Below are 15,329 nucleotides of genomic sequence, written 5' to 3' on the forward strand. Positions count from 1 at the left end.
GTCTTTTGTCCATGGGAGCTTCACTTATAATAACTAAATTTAAAAAGATGCCTACATGCAGGTAAAAATATTTTAAGGGTAATTTTAAAATTTCCCACACTACGAAATATATATATTTGACAATAATATTGGCATTTAAAAAAGTATGTACTGTAAAACCAAAGTAACTAAGATTCTAATAACATAAAATACATATTAAATTCGTTATAGATTAGTCCTAAGTATATATTTTCACTATCATTTAAAAAAACTTGCCAAGGAAATTAAATCAGGTCCACAATCTTTAACACATGTACTCTGAGAACTTTTCAAGCACGCACACACATACATACACATACACACACATATACATAGATTATATATTAATATGCTTATTATAAAATATTCCTTTTAATAAAAAATGACAGCTTTGCAATGAAAACTTTTATTAGCTGAGTTTAACTTAATGTACATTCTCAAACATAAAAACTCATATTTTGAACATATTAGAAGTTCTAACCAGAACAATTGGGCAACAAAAGGAATCTAAATTAAAAAGGCAGAAGTAAAGATATCTCTGTTTGCAGATGAAGTGATCATATATGTAGAAAATCCTAAAGGAATCCATGAAAAGTTACAGCTAATAAATGAGTTCAGCAGATTTACAGGATATAAGATCAACATTCCAAAATTAGTTGTATTTCTATACATTAGCAATAAACAATCCAAAAAGGAAATTAAGAAAACAATTCCACTAGCATCAAAATGAATAAAATACTCAGGAATAAATTTAACCAAGGAGGTGAAAGACTTGTACATAGAAAACTACAAAACATTTCTGCAAGAAATTAAAGAAGTTCTAAATAAGTGAAAAGACAGCCTACGTTCATAATTTGGAACACAATATTGTTAAGATGGCAGTTCTCTCTAAAATGATCTACAGATTCCATGCAGTCCCTACCAAAATCTCAATGGCCTTTTTCCAGAAATGTAGAAACCAATTTTCAAATTCATATGAATTTTCAAGGGGTTCTAAATAGCCAAAACAATCTTGAAAAAGAACAATGTTGAAGGACTCATACTTCCATATTTTAAAACTTACTACAAAGCTATATTAATCAAAAGACGTAAGGGCAGACATATAGATCAATGGCATAGAATACAGGGTCCAGAAATAAACTCTCACATTTATGATCAATTGATTTTCCCCCCAAGAACATTCAATGGGGAAAGAATAGTCATTTGAACAAATGGTGCTGGGGCAACTAGATATCCACATGTAAAAGAATGAAATTGAACCCTTACCTCACATATATTAAAAAATCACCTAAAAATGGATCAAAGATTTATATGTAAAAGATAAAACTAGACCTTTCAGAAGAAAACAAGCCACATCTTCATGACTCTGGATTTGGCAATGCCTTCTTAAATATGACACCAAAAGCACAGGAAACAAAAGAAAAAGTATATAAATTGGACTTCATCAAAACTAAAATCTTTTGTGCATCAAAGAACATTATTAATACACTTTAAATATCTGCAGTTTATTGTATGTCAATTATATCTCAATAAAATTTCTTAAAAAATAAAGAAAAAATTAAAAAGAACATTATTAAGAGAGTGAAAAGAGAAGCCACAGAATGGGAGGAAATATTTGCAATCACATTTCTGATAAGGGTCCAGTATTCAGAAATTTTAAAGACCTCTTACAACTCAACAATGAAAAGGTTCATTTCTTGTAAAACTCAACGTACTAGAAATAGAAACTTTCTCAATTTGAAAATGTTCTCATCTGTGAAAACTCTGCAGATGACATCACACTTAATGGTAAAGAACTGAATGCTTCACTCTTAAGATCAGGAACAAGAGGAGGAGGTTTGCTCTTTCCAGTTCATTGTACTGGATGTTCTAGTAAGTGTAATAAGTCAAGAAATAAAAGGCATTTGGATTGGCAGGAAAGAAGTAAGATTGTCTTTGTTAACACATGACATGATCGTCTATATAGAAGATCTTAAATCTACAAAAAAGCTGTGAGATATAAAGAAATAAGTTGTTTGCAGGATACAAGATAAAAATAGAAACATCAGTCTTTTTCTATATACTAGCAACTAATTGGAAATTGTATTTAAATAAAACAATACCATTGACAAGAGCATAAAAAACATTAAATACATTGGTGTAAATCTAACAAAAGATGGTAAAGAGTAGTAAATTGAAAACTACGAAACACTACTGACAGAAGTTAAAGAAATTATAAATAAATAGGTATATGGTGTTCATTGATCAGAAGACTCATTTTTGTCATTTTGTCAATTTTCTCCAAATTGATGTATAGATCCATATATATTCAAATTCGTCTGGTGATACAAAGGATCTAGACGAGCTAAAAACTTTGAAAAAAAAAAGTACTAAGTTGGAGGAATGAGTATCTGTTTTCAAAACTCATTATAAATCTACAGTAATCAAAACCTCATGGTACTAGTGTCTTTACACTAGTTTATCTCTATAAACATGTAGATCAATGGAACAGGATAGAGAGTTCAGAAATAAGCCCACACACATATAGACTGCTGATTTTTAACAGTGGATCAAGTGTAATTCAATGGAGAAAGAATAGTCTTTTCCACCAATTGTGCTGGAACAATTGAACATCTGTATGCAAAAACATTAATGCAGGTCCACACCTTTGTCATAAGCGAAAATTTACCCCAGTTGGGTCATACACCTAAATGTAGAAGCTCAATATATAAAACTTCTAGAAGAAAATATAGGAGAAAATTTTTGCATCCTTGGATTAGGCAAAGATTTCTTAGATATGACACCAAAAGTATAATCCATAAAAGCCAAAAGTTGATAAAATGGGCTTCATCAAAAATTTTAAATTCTGCTCTTTGAAAGACACTGTTAAAAGAATGTAGAGAAAAGCCACTGACTGGGTGAAAATTTTGTATGTAACTGATAAAGACTTACATGAAGAATAACAACCCAATTTAATTGTGGGTAAGATTTGAATAGACACTTCACCAAAGAAAATATGTGAATAGCAAATAGACACATGAAAATATACTCATCATTAGTCATCAAAGAAATGAAAATTAAAACCAAAATAAGGTACCACCACACATCTATGGGCATACCTTACTTTACTGTGCTCCATTTTATTGCACTTTGTAGATACAGCTCTTTTTACAAATTGAAGGTTTGTGGTAACCCTGTGTCTAACAAGTCTATTGGCGCCATTTTTCCAATAGTATTTGCTCACTTCATGTCTCTGTGTCTCATTTTGGTAAGTCTCAAAGTACTTCAAACTTGTTTATTATTATTATATGGTGATCTGTGATCAGTAATCTTTGATGTTATTACTATAATCTTTGGGGGCTGCTGCAAACCATGCTCATGTAAGATGGTGAACTTAATCGATAGAGGTTTTTTGTGTTCTGACTGTTCCTCTGACCAGATGTTCCTCCAGCTCTCTCCCTCTCCTTGGGTCTCCTCTTTCCCTGAAACACAACAATATTGAAACTAGGCCAATTAACAACCCTACAGTGGCCTCTAAGTGTTCAAGTGAAAGAGTCAATCAAAACAACAAGTACCTACTGTATAGCACAGAGAACTATACTCTATGATAAATCATAATAGAAAATAATATATAAAAAAGAATGTATATATGTGTATAATGGAATCATTTTGCTGTACAGCAGAAATTAACACATTGTAAATCAACTATACTTCAAAAAAAAGTCAATTCCGCAAACTTCATTTAATCTTTTTTTATTAAATTTCCACAGTCACCCCCATCTTCAGTAACTACCACCCTGATCAGTCAGCAGCCATCAATATGAGGCAAGACTCTCCTCCAGCAAAAATATTAGGACTCACTGAAGGCTCAGATGATGGTTAGAATTTTTTCACAATAAACTATTTTGAGGTGTGTGTATATATATATATTTAAAGACGATGCTGTTGCACACTTAGTAAACTATAGTATAGAGTAAACATAACTTTTATATGCACTGAGAAACTAAAAAAATTATGTGACTTGCTTTATTATGATATTCACTTTATTGATGTAGTCTGGAACTGAAACTGCAATATCTCTGAGGTATGCCTGGTTTAGAATGGCTAAAATGAAAATGACTGACCATACTAAATGTTGACGAGGATGTGGAAGAATGAGAACACTCACATACTGCTTGTGGGAATATAAAATATACAGCCACTTTGGAAACCAGTTTGGCAGCTTCTTAAAATGTTAAACATACACTTAACATATGATATACCCATTCAACTCTTAAGCAATTATTCAAGAAAAATTAAAGCATATGTCCATGCAAATTCTTTCACACAAATGTTCATAGCCTTTTTATTTGTAGAACAGCCCCAAACAGGAAACATCCCAAATATCCTTCAACAAGTGAAGGGATAAACAAAAGTGATATATCTATACAATGGAATACTACTCAGTACTAGAAAGAAATGAAATTTTGATACATGCAAAAACTTGAATGAAACTCAAATAATTATGCTGAGCGAAATGAGCTAGCTGAAAAAAGAGTTCCGACTGTATGATTCCATGTTTATATAAAAGATTAGAATATGTAAATGAGTCTGCATTAAACAAAGGCAGATCAGCGGTTGCCTGGGAATGCGGAAATTAGGGATTGAGTGTGAGGAAAGGATTACAAAGGGGTGCCAAGGGAACTTTTCAAGGGTGGTATATTTGTCCACTATATTGATTGTGGTGATGATTTCATGTGTATGTGCATGTGTCAGAACTTATCAATTGTACAATTTAATTGTATTCAGTTTATGAAATGTAAAATTATATCCTAACAAAGCTGTTAAAAATTAAATACTAGCTTATAATATTTTTTTCCTGAAAAGCTTTTACAGTGAATGTCATATAAGTGTCTTGCTGGCATTTCTATGTTAATTTAGAGCCAAATAACAGGCCTCCTCTGAATGAACACATTGTACTTTCCTGAATTCTTACTGGTTATCATTTCATCTTAAAAATGAGAGCAGAACGGCCTAGCAACTGTTCTGAAAAACTGGAATAACTGAGGCCAAGAAAACAGTGTTATCAGAGAAAAGTGATTTTACTTAGCTGGCAAAAGAAGTTAAATATTGTCTGAAACGAAAGATGGAGAGATATACAGTGTTTGTTGGTCAGAAGACACAGTGTTGCCAATGACATCAATTCTTCCAAATAATATAAGTTGGCTAGCACAGAGAGGGGGCACCTACCAGGGGGTCAGTGAATTGTTACTCTTGTTATCACTTTAAAATCAGAAAGTTCTGTAAAACAGAAATCATTACTTTTGGTGGTAACCAATTAAAACTTGAGACAGACTCTTGAAGTTAGAAGTACACTACACTGGAAAACTGGAGACCTAGCTGTATTCGCACTGTTCCAGCATTTAGTTGCTTTTGTGATATCAGGCACATCATTTCACCTCTCTGGGCTTGAGTTCCTCTCTTATGAAATCACCAGGGTAATACATATACATACTTTTTAAAAAAATATTCTTTTCCATTATGGTTTATCATAGGTTATTGAACATAATTCTCTGTGCTATATAGTAGGACCTTGTTGTTTATCCATTCCATATATAAAAGCTTACATATGCTAACTCCAACCTCCCACTCCATCCCCACCCCCGGCTTGGCAACCACCAATCTGTTCTCTATGTCCGTGATTCTGTTTCTATTTCATAGATAGATTCATTTCTGTCATATTTCATGTTCCACAAATAAGTGATATCATATGGTATTTGTCCTTCTCTGTCTGGCTTACTTTGCTTAGTATGATAATCTCTGGATCCATCCATGTTGCTGTAAATGGCATTATTTCCTTCTTTTCTATGGCTGATTAATATTCCATTGTATATAGGTACCACATCTTCTTTATCCATTCATCTGTTGATGGACATTTGCGTTGCTTCCCTGTCTTGGCTATTGTGAATAGTGCTGCTATGAACATAGGGGTGCATGTATCTTTTTGAATTATAGTTTTGTGTGTTTATATCCCCAGAAGTGGGATTGTTGGATCATATGGTAATTCTATTTTTGGTTTTCTGAGGAACCTCCATACTGTTTTCCACAGTGGCTGTACCAACTTACGTTGCCAGTCAGGTGGTTAATAGATGCTTACTCCTGTCCTGCTTCTAATACTTGTTATCTAAGACATAGTGAGTTTAACATCAAATTTATTATCATCAAAAATTTAAGACACCGCCTCACTGCTGCACCTTGAGCATTGACGAACAGAGTAAAATGCTTTATAAATGCAGGCAAGAGTGAGCATTTTGCCTGGATCATTTCAAATAATTGCCTTAATTATCAATTGGCATTAAAGATCCATCCACAGTGTGCTAGTAATATAAAAAAATAATCAAAAAGATCCCCAGAATTTTGTACATTCCCAAATCAGAAGATTAGGAACAACAAAAAAAAATTTTTTTTGTCTTCGGATTTAGACTTTCAAGGTATTCACAGGGCAGACTACAAATAATTACAAAGGCCTTAAAGTAACATTATTTTAAAAAGTACCAGCAGTTTTATTCTTACGCTAAATATTTGGGGCCCGTTTGGAGAACACATAAAGCTTTATACTCAACCAAGTAGAGCCAAGTTGTCAGATTACTAACCTTACCAACAATGCTATTTTTATTTCCTTACATTGTTTTCTTTAGCATATTCAGAGGTTAGTCTCTTTCTTTGAATATCTTTATGTTTTTTTTCAAAAGAATGAAAATTGATGTAGTATGCACTGTTCTATATAGAATAGAAACCTTAGAATTGGTGATGTGCTACACAATTTTCTTTTCTTTCCTTCTTTAGAATCAGCCTCTTTTCCCACTCTCTGATATCAGTTCATTTGTTCTATTCACTTACTCATATCCGGTAGTAAAGTTTTGTTTATATTTATTTAGTTTGCTAAATGACTGCTAAGTGATTTCATATTCATAGACATCTATAGATAGGGAGATTGTACTTCTATCTATATTCTGAGAGTTCAAAGCCTTTTGAACAGTTCATATTTCAAGAAATATGAAATGTCTTGCTTCATTTGCATGTTTTTCATGATTTGAATATTTCACTAAAGTTGAAAGTCTTGACTGTATTAAGGCCTCTTCAGAGTTTTTCAATGAGTAACAAATTTCATTTTATATAGTACATATTTTTTCTTCTTTACAGTTTCTACAGTGGCAAATTTAAACTATTAGCCAAGGTTGTTTCTGCATTCCAATTTGATAATGAGCCTTCGCTGTGTATCATTTCATTCCATTAAAAGAGAAAAAAAATACTTACTTGCAAAGAAAATGGCTCATAAAGTAATCTGAGTGATGGAGAAAGAACAGCTCCCAGCATGAAATGAAAATATCTTTCACCAAGAATGAAGTAGAATTCTAGAGGTCCTCCAGCTGTAGCTGCTTTTGACAGCTGACGATCTTAGATAAAACTCTCCTTGGGTCCCTTGTATTGTCTTTGACCACTAATGTTTTAGAGCCTGAAACATGATTGATTACCTTCAACCTCATAAAATTCTTTACAGATTTACCTTATAAAGTTTTACATATTTTTCAAACAAAAAATTTTCTAAATATACCATTTGTCTTGTGATGTCAAGATTGTCCAGGGGATCCTAATAAATAATAAAAGCAGTTTAGCATGAAATAAGGAGCCAGACTTTGGTTCCAATACCAGCTTCATTGTGCAACTACTGTGTAGTATTGGAAGAGTCCACTCACCTTTCTCAACAGAGTTATTGTGAGGGTTAAGTGCAGATATATGTGAAAGACCCTTTTAAACTATAGAGCACTATACAAATATGAAGTGTTGTCTCCAAAAAGCCACCCAAATTAATGTTTCCAACAACTTATCTCCATTCACATAGGTTTTTCAAATTGCATCTGTATTTCCACCTTTCCAATCTCTGCACTTCTCCATCTCTTCAAGCATGTTTTAAAATAATGAGTTAGGAAAGGGAGCCAAAAGTCTTTACAGATTGTTCCCTGAAGACAGCTGCCCAAATGTTGCTTTGGCTAAAATAAGGAGAAAAATGTTGAATATCATTAAGAAAAATAGGAGAAAAAAACCCCCATTAAGTAGTCATCCTACTTTTCCAAAAATCCTTGAGGTGTCTGCACTTGGGCCATTTTTTTTATAGTCCTGGTTTGTGTACAAAACAGGAATGATAGTGTTGGAGAATATGCAGAGAAAAGCAACTCAAATCATGAAAAGGATTATAGAAGGCAAGGCAGGTGGGGGAGATAAGGCTACATATATAGTCGGGTGCTCCATATCCATGGGTTCTGCATCCTCAGGTTCAACCAACCATGGGTCAAAAATGTTCAAAAAAATTCCTGAAAGTTCCAAAAAGCAAAATTTGAATTTGCCATATACAGGCAACTACTTACAGAGCATTTGCATTGTATTTACAACTATATACATAGTCTTGACATTGTATTAGGTATTATAAATAATCTAGAGATAAAGTATACAGAAGGATGTGCATAGGTTATATGCAAATACTACACCATTTTATATAAGGAACTCCATGGATTTTGGTATCTGCGGGGGTTGTGGAACCAATCCCCCGTGGATACCAAGGGACAACTGTATACAAAATGACAACTCTTCTTAATGAAACTGGGTAAGCATAAGCATCATTAGAGAGCCATGTGGCTGGCAGTCTTTGTTACTGGTGTCTTGCCAGAGCATGTGTGCTAAACAGATTCTCCTCCAAATGGCCTCAGCCTTGGGGCTGGAGTTTTGCTCTTCCATTTTCTCTGTGTCCTTTCAGTTGAAACGTCCTTAGTCCAATACATCCTCTCTTAGAAAGAGCTTCTCATTACAGTATAGGGAATGTCAGGATGTCCTTATATTCTGCCAAAGGGCAGATGAACAGGCTTATTTAATGAATTTGAAAGCTGGTTCATAAAGGTTCGGGTTTGAATTGCCCTCTAGGGCAATTGACTTACTCTTTAGGCTCCATGTGTCTCAACCAAATTGTGTACATCAGAATCACCTAGGGGAACTGTGGTGCTATAAATCATTCAGCACTTGATTTATCTATTGTGTAAAATCGTAATATCATATGTGTTTCTTTAATACAGAACATAACTAAACAAACAATGAAAATGCATTAGTAAATAGAAAACTGCTTTTAGTTTTATGTTATATTTAAATCTCTCAAATAGAAAGGCATGCAACATTGAGCATGCTCAGGAGCCAAGGTTGGCTTTAGTTAGTTGCCAAGAGCAGAAGCAAATAATCACTTACATAAACATCTCCATTAGGCAAGGCCAAGTCTTGTTCTTTACAATTCAGTTTCTGTAGCTCTCTACTTACAACATCTAGCTTAGACCATTTTCACACTAACCTTATCAGCCTGTTCTGAATAGGTAGGAGGCTTGGGATAGGCAGAAGTTGAAGTAAAACGTGGGCCCAGACAAGTTATACAATTTATAGACTATTAGCTTGCAATACCATCGTAATGCACCATACCAATCCTACTTCTTCAGGTCTCTAACAGCACCTAGCTGAGCCAGAGGACTCTGCTACACAAAACTATCTCTTACTTAAAAGAATAGCACCTCAGTGTCATTTTACTGTTTAATAAAAACTTATTTTCATCACTTTTAGCTATAATTCAGAGAAGGGAGCCTCAATCTCTTCCTCATTTGGTCTTTTTTTTAGGGTACTTTATTTTTTTATTTTTATTAAAAAATTTTTATTGGAGTATAGTTGATTTACAATGTTGTGTTAGTTTCAGGTATACAGCAAAGTGAATCAGTTATACATATACCTCATTTGGTCTTAAGACTGGTCATATTGTTTCTGTCCTTTGTCCCTTTACATTCTATCCTCTATGCTGCAGCCAGAGCAACCCTTTTAATGAGTCACTCTTTAGATCAAAAATCTCCAGCAGCTAATACTCACAGTAAAAGACCAGGTCCTTACATTACCCAATAAGGTCCCATAGGAAGGCTCTGCATCTCCCTCTGTTACCCCTCTCCTACTAGTTCCACTGGGCTTCAGCCACATTGACCTTGCTTTTCCCAGACAAAGCTGAGCTTATACACAGATGTTCTCTTTGCTGGGATACTTTTACACCAGATAGAAGCATGGCCCTTTTCCTCACCCATTTAAGGTCTCTGCTCAAATGTCACTGTTAGTGAGGCATTCTCTGGTTTCTCCCGTCCACGTTTCCTATCTTCCTTCCTTGCTTCATTTTTCTTCATAGCACTAATCAAGTGATATACTGTATGCTCTCCTTATTGATTTGTATACCCTGTGTATCCCTGTTCCCCAACTGAAATGTAAATTCCTCATGGAATTAATGTAAAATGACACTGAGGTGCTATACTTTTCTTTAAGTAAGAGACGGTTTTGTGTAGCAGAGTCCTCTAGCTCAGCTAGGTGTTGTTAGAGACTCGAAGAAGTAGGATTGGTATGTTGCATTACAAGGGTATTGCAAGCTAATAGTCCATAAATTACATAACTTGTCTGGGCCCACGTTCTGTACCTTGAACAGAGCCACTTGAACAGTGTATGGCTCATATTAGGTGCTCAGTAACTTCTGTTTGAATTAAGGAATTAAAACTTCTTTCTCAGCAGCCATAGGCCTAATTCTCAAACATTTACCTTCTGGTGGAATTCTTCTGGCACCTCCTTATCAAATATTTCTTCCCAAAGTCCTATTTGCCTGAATAAGTTTTCCAAAGTGGCAATCTCTTACTTCCATTAATGTACAACTTTCAGGCAACTCTTGCAGCCCTCCCAGTAGCACCCAGTTAAATACTGCATGGAACATACTTGTACTAAGAATTATTTGTTGTATTTCTGAAATTCTAATTTACTGAGGCATTATGTATTTTATCTGGCAACCCTACTTATGATGGACATAGATATTGTTGAAAGGGCATTTTCAGCTTATTTTCCACAAAATGTATGTAAAAGGGATATATTATCAAAGTCTACAGATAAGACACATGTGGACTATTTCAGTGTATTCAAAAATACCAGAAATGGGGAGTACTCCCTTGAAATTTAAGGAAATGATTTTGAATTTAAAAAATTGAAATGCTTAATGCAATAATAAACTTATGGAATTTATTACCCCCAGGAAAAGATCCAGCCAGAATATTTTTGGAAAAAAATGTTTTAAAAGTTTTAGACATATTCATGTAGAAAAATGTAAATCAAATAAAGATGATAAAACACCTTCTGTATTTTGGGCACTCATGATCCAGAATTGAAGACACTGTCCCTGCACTTAGAGCCTGCTAGTAATACAGATATAATCCAAAATGACAATATAGTGTTAGGAGAAAAATAGAAGTAAATAATAAAGTGCAGTTGTAGTAAGAAAGGAAGTGGTTGATTATCTCTAGTTGGGGGGAAAATGAGAGTAAGGGAAAAGCTCTCTAATAAATGACCCTTGAATTTGGTTTTTAAAATCCATTTTAGGCGGATGGTGGAAACTGCAAGAGATGATCAGGAGCACTTTGAGTGCCAGGAACTGCTCGAGTGCCAGGTGCAGCTAGGGGCCCCTGAGGAGGAAGAGGACGCGGACCTGGTGGCCGAGGCGGTAGCGGCCGGCTGGATGCTCGATTTCCTCTGCCTCTAGCTTTGCCAGGCCTTCCGTGACGGCCTCTCCGACGACTTCCACCGCACCCGCGACAGCGCCGAGGCTATTATTCATGGACTGTCCAGTCTAACAGCTTATCAACTGAGAACTATATACATATGTCAATTTTTGACAAGAATTGCAGCTGGAAAAACCCTTGATGCACAGTTTGAAAGTGATGAACGAATTACACCCTTGGAATTAGCCCTGATAATTTGGGCTTCAATTGAAAAGGAACATGACAAGCTTCATGAAGAAATACAGAATTTAATTAAAATTCAGGCTATAGCTGTTTGCATGGAAAATGGAAATTTTAAAGAAGCAGAAGAGGTCTTTGAAAGAATATTTGGTGACCCAAATTCTTATACGCCTTTAAAAAGGAAATTGCTTATGATAATCTCTCAGAAAGATACATTCCGTTCCTTTTTTCAACACTTCAGCTACAACCACATGAGTTATGTGAATTATGTGCTAAATGAAAAATCATCAACCTTTCTACTGAAGGCAGCAGCAAAAGTAGTGGAAAGTAAAAGAGCAAGAACAACAACTTCTCAAGATAAACCTAATGATAATGATATTGAATTGGAAACTGAAGCTGATTTGGATATAGGAAAAAGTGTTAGTGACAGTCTGTGGTAACTGAATCCTCAGGGGATACAGTATCCTTATTGAGGTCTCACAAAAATCTCTTCTTATCTAAGTTGAAACATGGAAACCAACAACAGGATGATAATAAGAGAGAGGAAAGAGTGGAAACTCTTCAAAGTGGAAGAAAGAAAAAAGAGAACAGTAGGCGAGCCACTGAAAGCAAGAGAATACGTGTTTTAAACAGTCAGCCTGTAACTCTTGAAAAACATCGATCTAGAAAAAAACAAGCATGGCTTTGGGAAGAAGACAAGAATCTGAGATCTGGCGTGAGGAAATACGGAGAGGGAAATTGGTCTAAAATACCATCACATTATAAATTCAACAACCAAACAAGCGTCATGTTGAAAGACAGGTGGAGGACTATGAAGAAGCTGAAGCTGATCTGCTCGGACAGTGAAGACTGAGTGTGTTTGTAGAGCTGGATGACAGTTAAACCTTTTTGATCACTGCATTTTGTTTGAAACTTGGTGGTCATTAATGTAGCTTAACATTTTGTTTAAAGCATTAAAGTATTTTTTCTGTGGCACAGTCATTTAATGTGAGGATTTGTGCTATAAGAGCAAGATTTTATACCATCACTGTATTCTTCAAGAATCTCTTTACTTTGATAAAAAAAAAATAAATTTTCTGAACCCTAGTGCTTAAAAAAATGAAAGCCTGGTAAGAGAAAAAATATATTGCTGTTAACCTATTCTGTATCTGTGGGCTGGCTTCAACTCCATGACACGCATAAAAGTGAAGTTTCTAAATCACTGAATAATAATAGGCCTTTGACATAAGGGGTAGTGACTTGATTTATGGCCTTAATATATTAATTGTTAAGACATTTGTTTATAGAATGATAAATGTACAAAGTCATCTGTGAGTTATAACATACTTAAATTTTTCTTTCAGAAGTTTCATACAAAGAAAAAAAGTTGAAAGTGGTAATACCCATAGGACAAAGTTTCTATACTACTAAGAATAGCTTATGTCTCATTTAGGTACATTTGATTTTTGTTCTACTGTTAAAACTTTGACAAAGATGGTTTTAAATTAAGCTTCTTTTATAACCTGGTGCCATAACTATCAATTTCTCTGATATTTTCATTTAATTAGATAAATATTGGGCCTAAATGGTATTCTGTAAATGCTTAAATTGGTTTTAACCATGATCATTTTGACGTCTTTGATAAATACTAAATAAACAAGGTCGTTCACACCTTATTAGACAGTTGAGTTTTCACCAATATATTCTTTAGAGGATTTAGTCAAAAACTAGCATTATGTAGCATTTTGAGTTATGTATGCTTTATTCAACAAGTGTGTGAAAATGTTTACCTATTTGCATAAAAAATTAAATGATTATTTTGTAATCTATTTCTTATTAAAGTTTATGCATTACCTTCTAAAATAAAATAAAATAAAATCCATTTTATTTGGGGTATAGTTTACATACCTTAAAAATTTACCCATATAATCCATTTAAAATCAACAATGAATTTTAATTTATTTAATTTTTATAGGCTTATTGAGGTAAAATTTATATAGATTAAACTTTAGCCTTTTTAGCTGTACAGTTCTATGAATTTTGACAAACTTAGTCAGTCATGTAACCACCACCACAATCAAGATATAGAGTATTTGAAAGTTGCTAAGAGAGTAGATCTTAAAAGTTCTCACCACAGAACAAAGGGTAACTATGTGCAGTGATGGATGTGTTAACTAACCTTACTGTGATAATCATCTTGCAATCTATACGTACTATTAAATCTTCATGTTGTACACTTGAAACTTACACAATGTTATATGTCAATTATATCCCAATAAAGCTGGAAGAAAGTCTAAAACAAAAGATAGGGTATTTCCTCTACCCAAAAGACTCCCTTCATGCCCTGTTGTATTAATTTTCTATTGCAGCCAAAACAAATTACCACAACCTTAGTGGTTTAAAACAGTACCCACTTATCTCGCACTTCTGTATTTCAGAAGTCCAGGCACAGTGTGTTGGGTTCTCTGCTCAAGGACTCACAAGGATGAAATCAAAGTGCTGCCCAAGAATATACAATGGAAAAAAGACAGCTCCTTCAATAAGTGGTGCTGGGAAAATTGGACAGCTACATGTAAAAGAATGAAATTAGAACACTTCCTAACACCATACACAAAAATAAACTAAAAATGGATTAAAGACCTAAATGTAAGGCCAGACACTATAAAACTCTTAGAGGAAAACATAGGCAGAATACTCTATGACATACATCAAAGCAAGATCCTTTTTGACCCACCTCCTAGAATTATGGAAATAAAATAAAAAATAAACAAGTGGGACCTCATGAAACTTAAAAGCTTTTGCACAGTGAAAGAAACCATAAACAAGACAAGAAGACAATCTTCAGAATGGGAGAAAATATTTGTCAGCGAAGCAACAGACAAAGGATTATTCTCCAAAATATACAAGCAGCTCATGCAGCTTAATACCAAAAAATCAAATAACCCAATCCATAAATGGGCGGAAGACCTAAATAGACATTTCTGCAAAGATGACATGGAGATGGCTAGCAAACACATGAAAAGATGCTCAACATCACTAATCATTAGAGAAATGCAAGTCAAAGCCACAATGAGGGATCACCTTGCACCAGTCAGAATGGCCATCATCAAAAAAATCTAGAAACAATAAATGCTGGAGAGGGTGCGGAGAAAAGGGAACCCTCCTGCACTGTTGGTGGGAATGTAAATTCCTACAGCCACTATGGAAAACAGTATGGCGGTTCCTTAAAAAACTAAAAATAGGACTACCATATGACCCAGCAATCCCACTCGTGGGCATATACCCAGAGAAAACCATAATCCCAAAAGAAACGTATCACAGTGTTCATTGCAGCACTATTTACAATAGCGAGGACATGGAAGCAACCTAAATGCCCATCAACAGATGAATGAATAAAGAAGATGTGGCACATATATATGATGAAATATTACACAGCCATAAAAAGGAATGAAATTGAGTTATTTGTAGTAAGGTGGATGGACCTAGAGTCTGTCATACAGAGCGAAGTAAGCCAGAAAAAGAAAAACAAATACT

The 15,329-nt window shown here is 34.4% G+C and overlaps 1 protein-coding gene across 1 annotated transcript in view; it reads left to right on the forward strand.

The window, feature by feature from the left end:
* Positions 1–13,198, forward strand: part of LOC130841628 (telomeric repeat-binding factor 1-like) — a 35,216-nt gene extending 22,018 nt beyond the window's left edge. The window contains 2 exon segments of the mRNA XM_057717767.1: positions 11,458–12,242; positions 12,245–13,198. Of these exon segments, the coding sequence (XP_057573750.1) occupies positions 11,462–12,242; positions 12,245–12,669 (1,206 nt within the window). The 5' untranslated portion in view covers positions 11,458–11,461 and the 3' untranslated portion in view covers positions 12,670–13,198.
* The last annotated feature ends 2,131 nt before the right edge of the window (positions 13,199–15,329 follow it).

Source organism: Hippopotamus amphibius, chromosome X (assembly GCF_030028045.1).
Source record: "Hippopotamus amphibius kiboko isolate mHipAmp2 chromosome X, mHipAmp2.hap2, whole genome shotgun sequence".
Taxonomy (NCBI): domain Eukaryota; kingdom Metazoa; phylum Chordata; class Mammalia; order Artiodactyla; family Hippopotamidae; genus Hippopotamus; species Hippopotamus amphibius.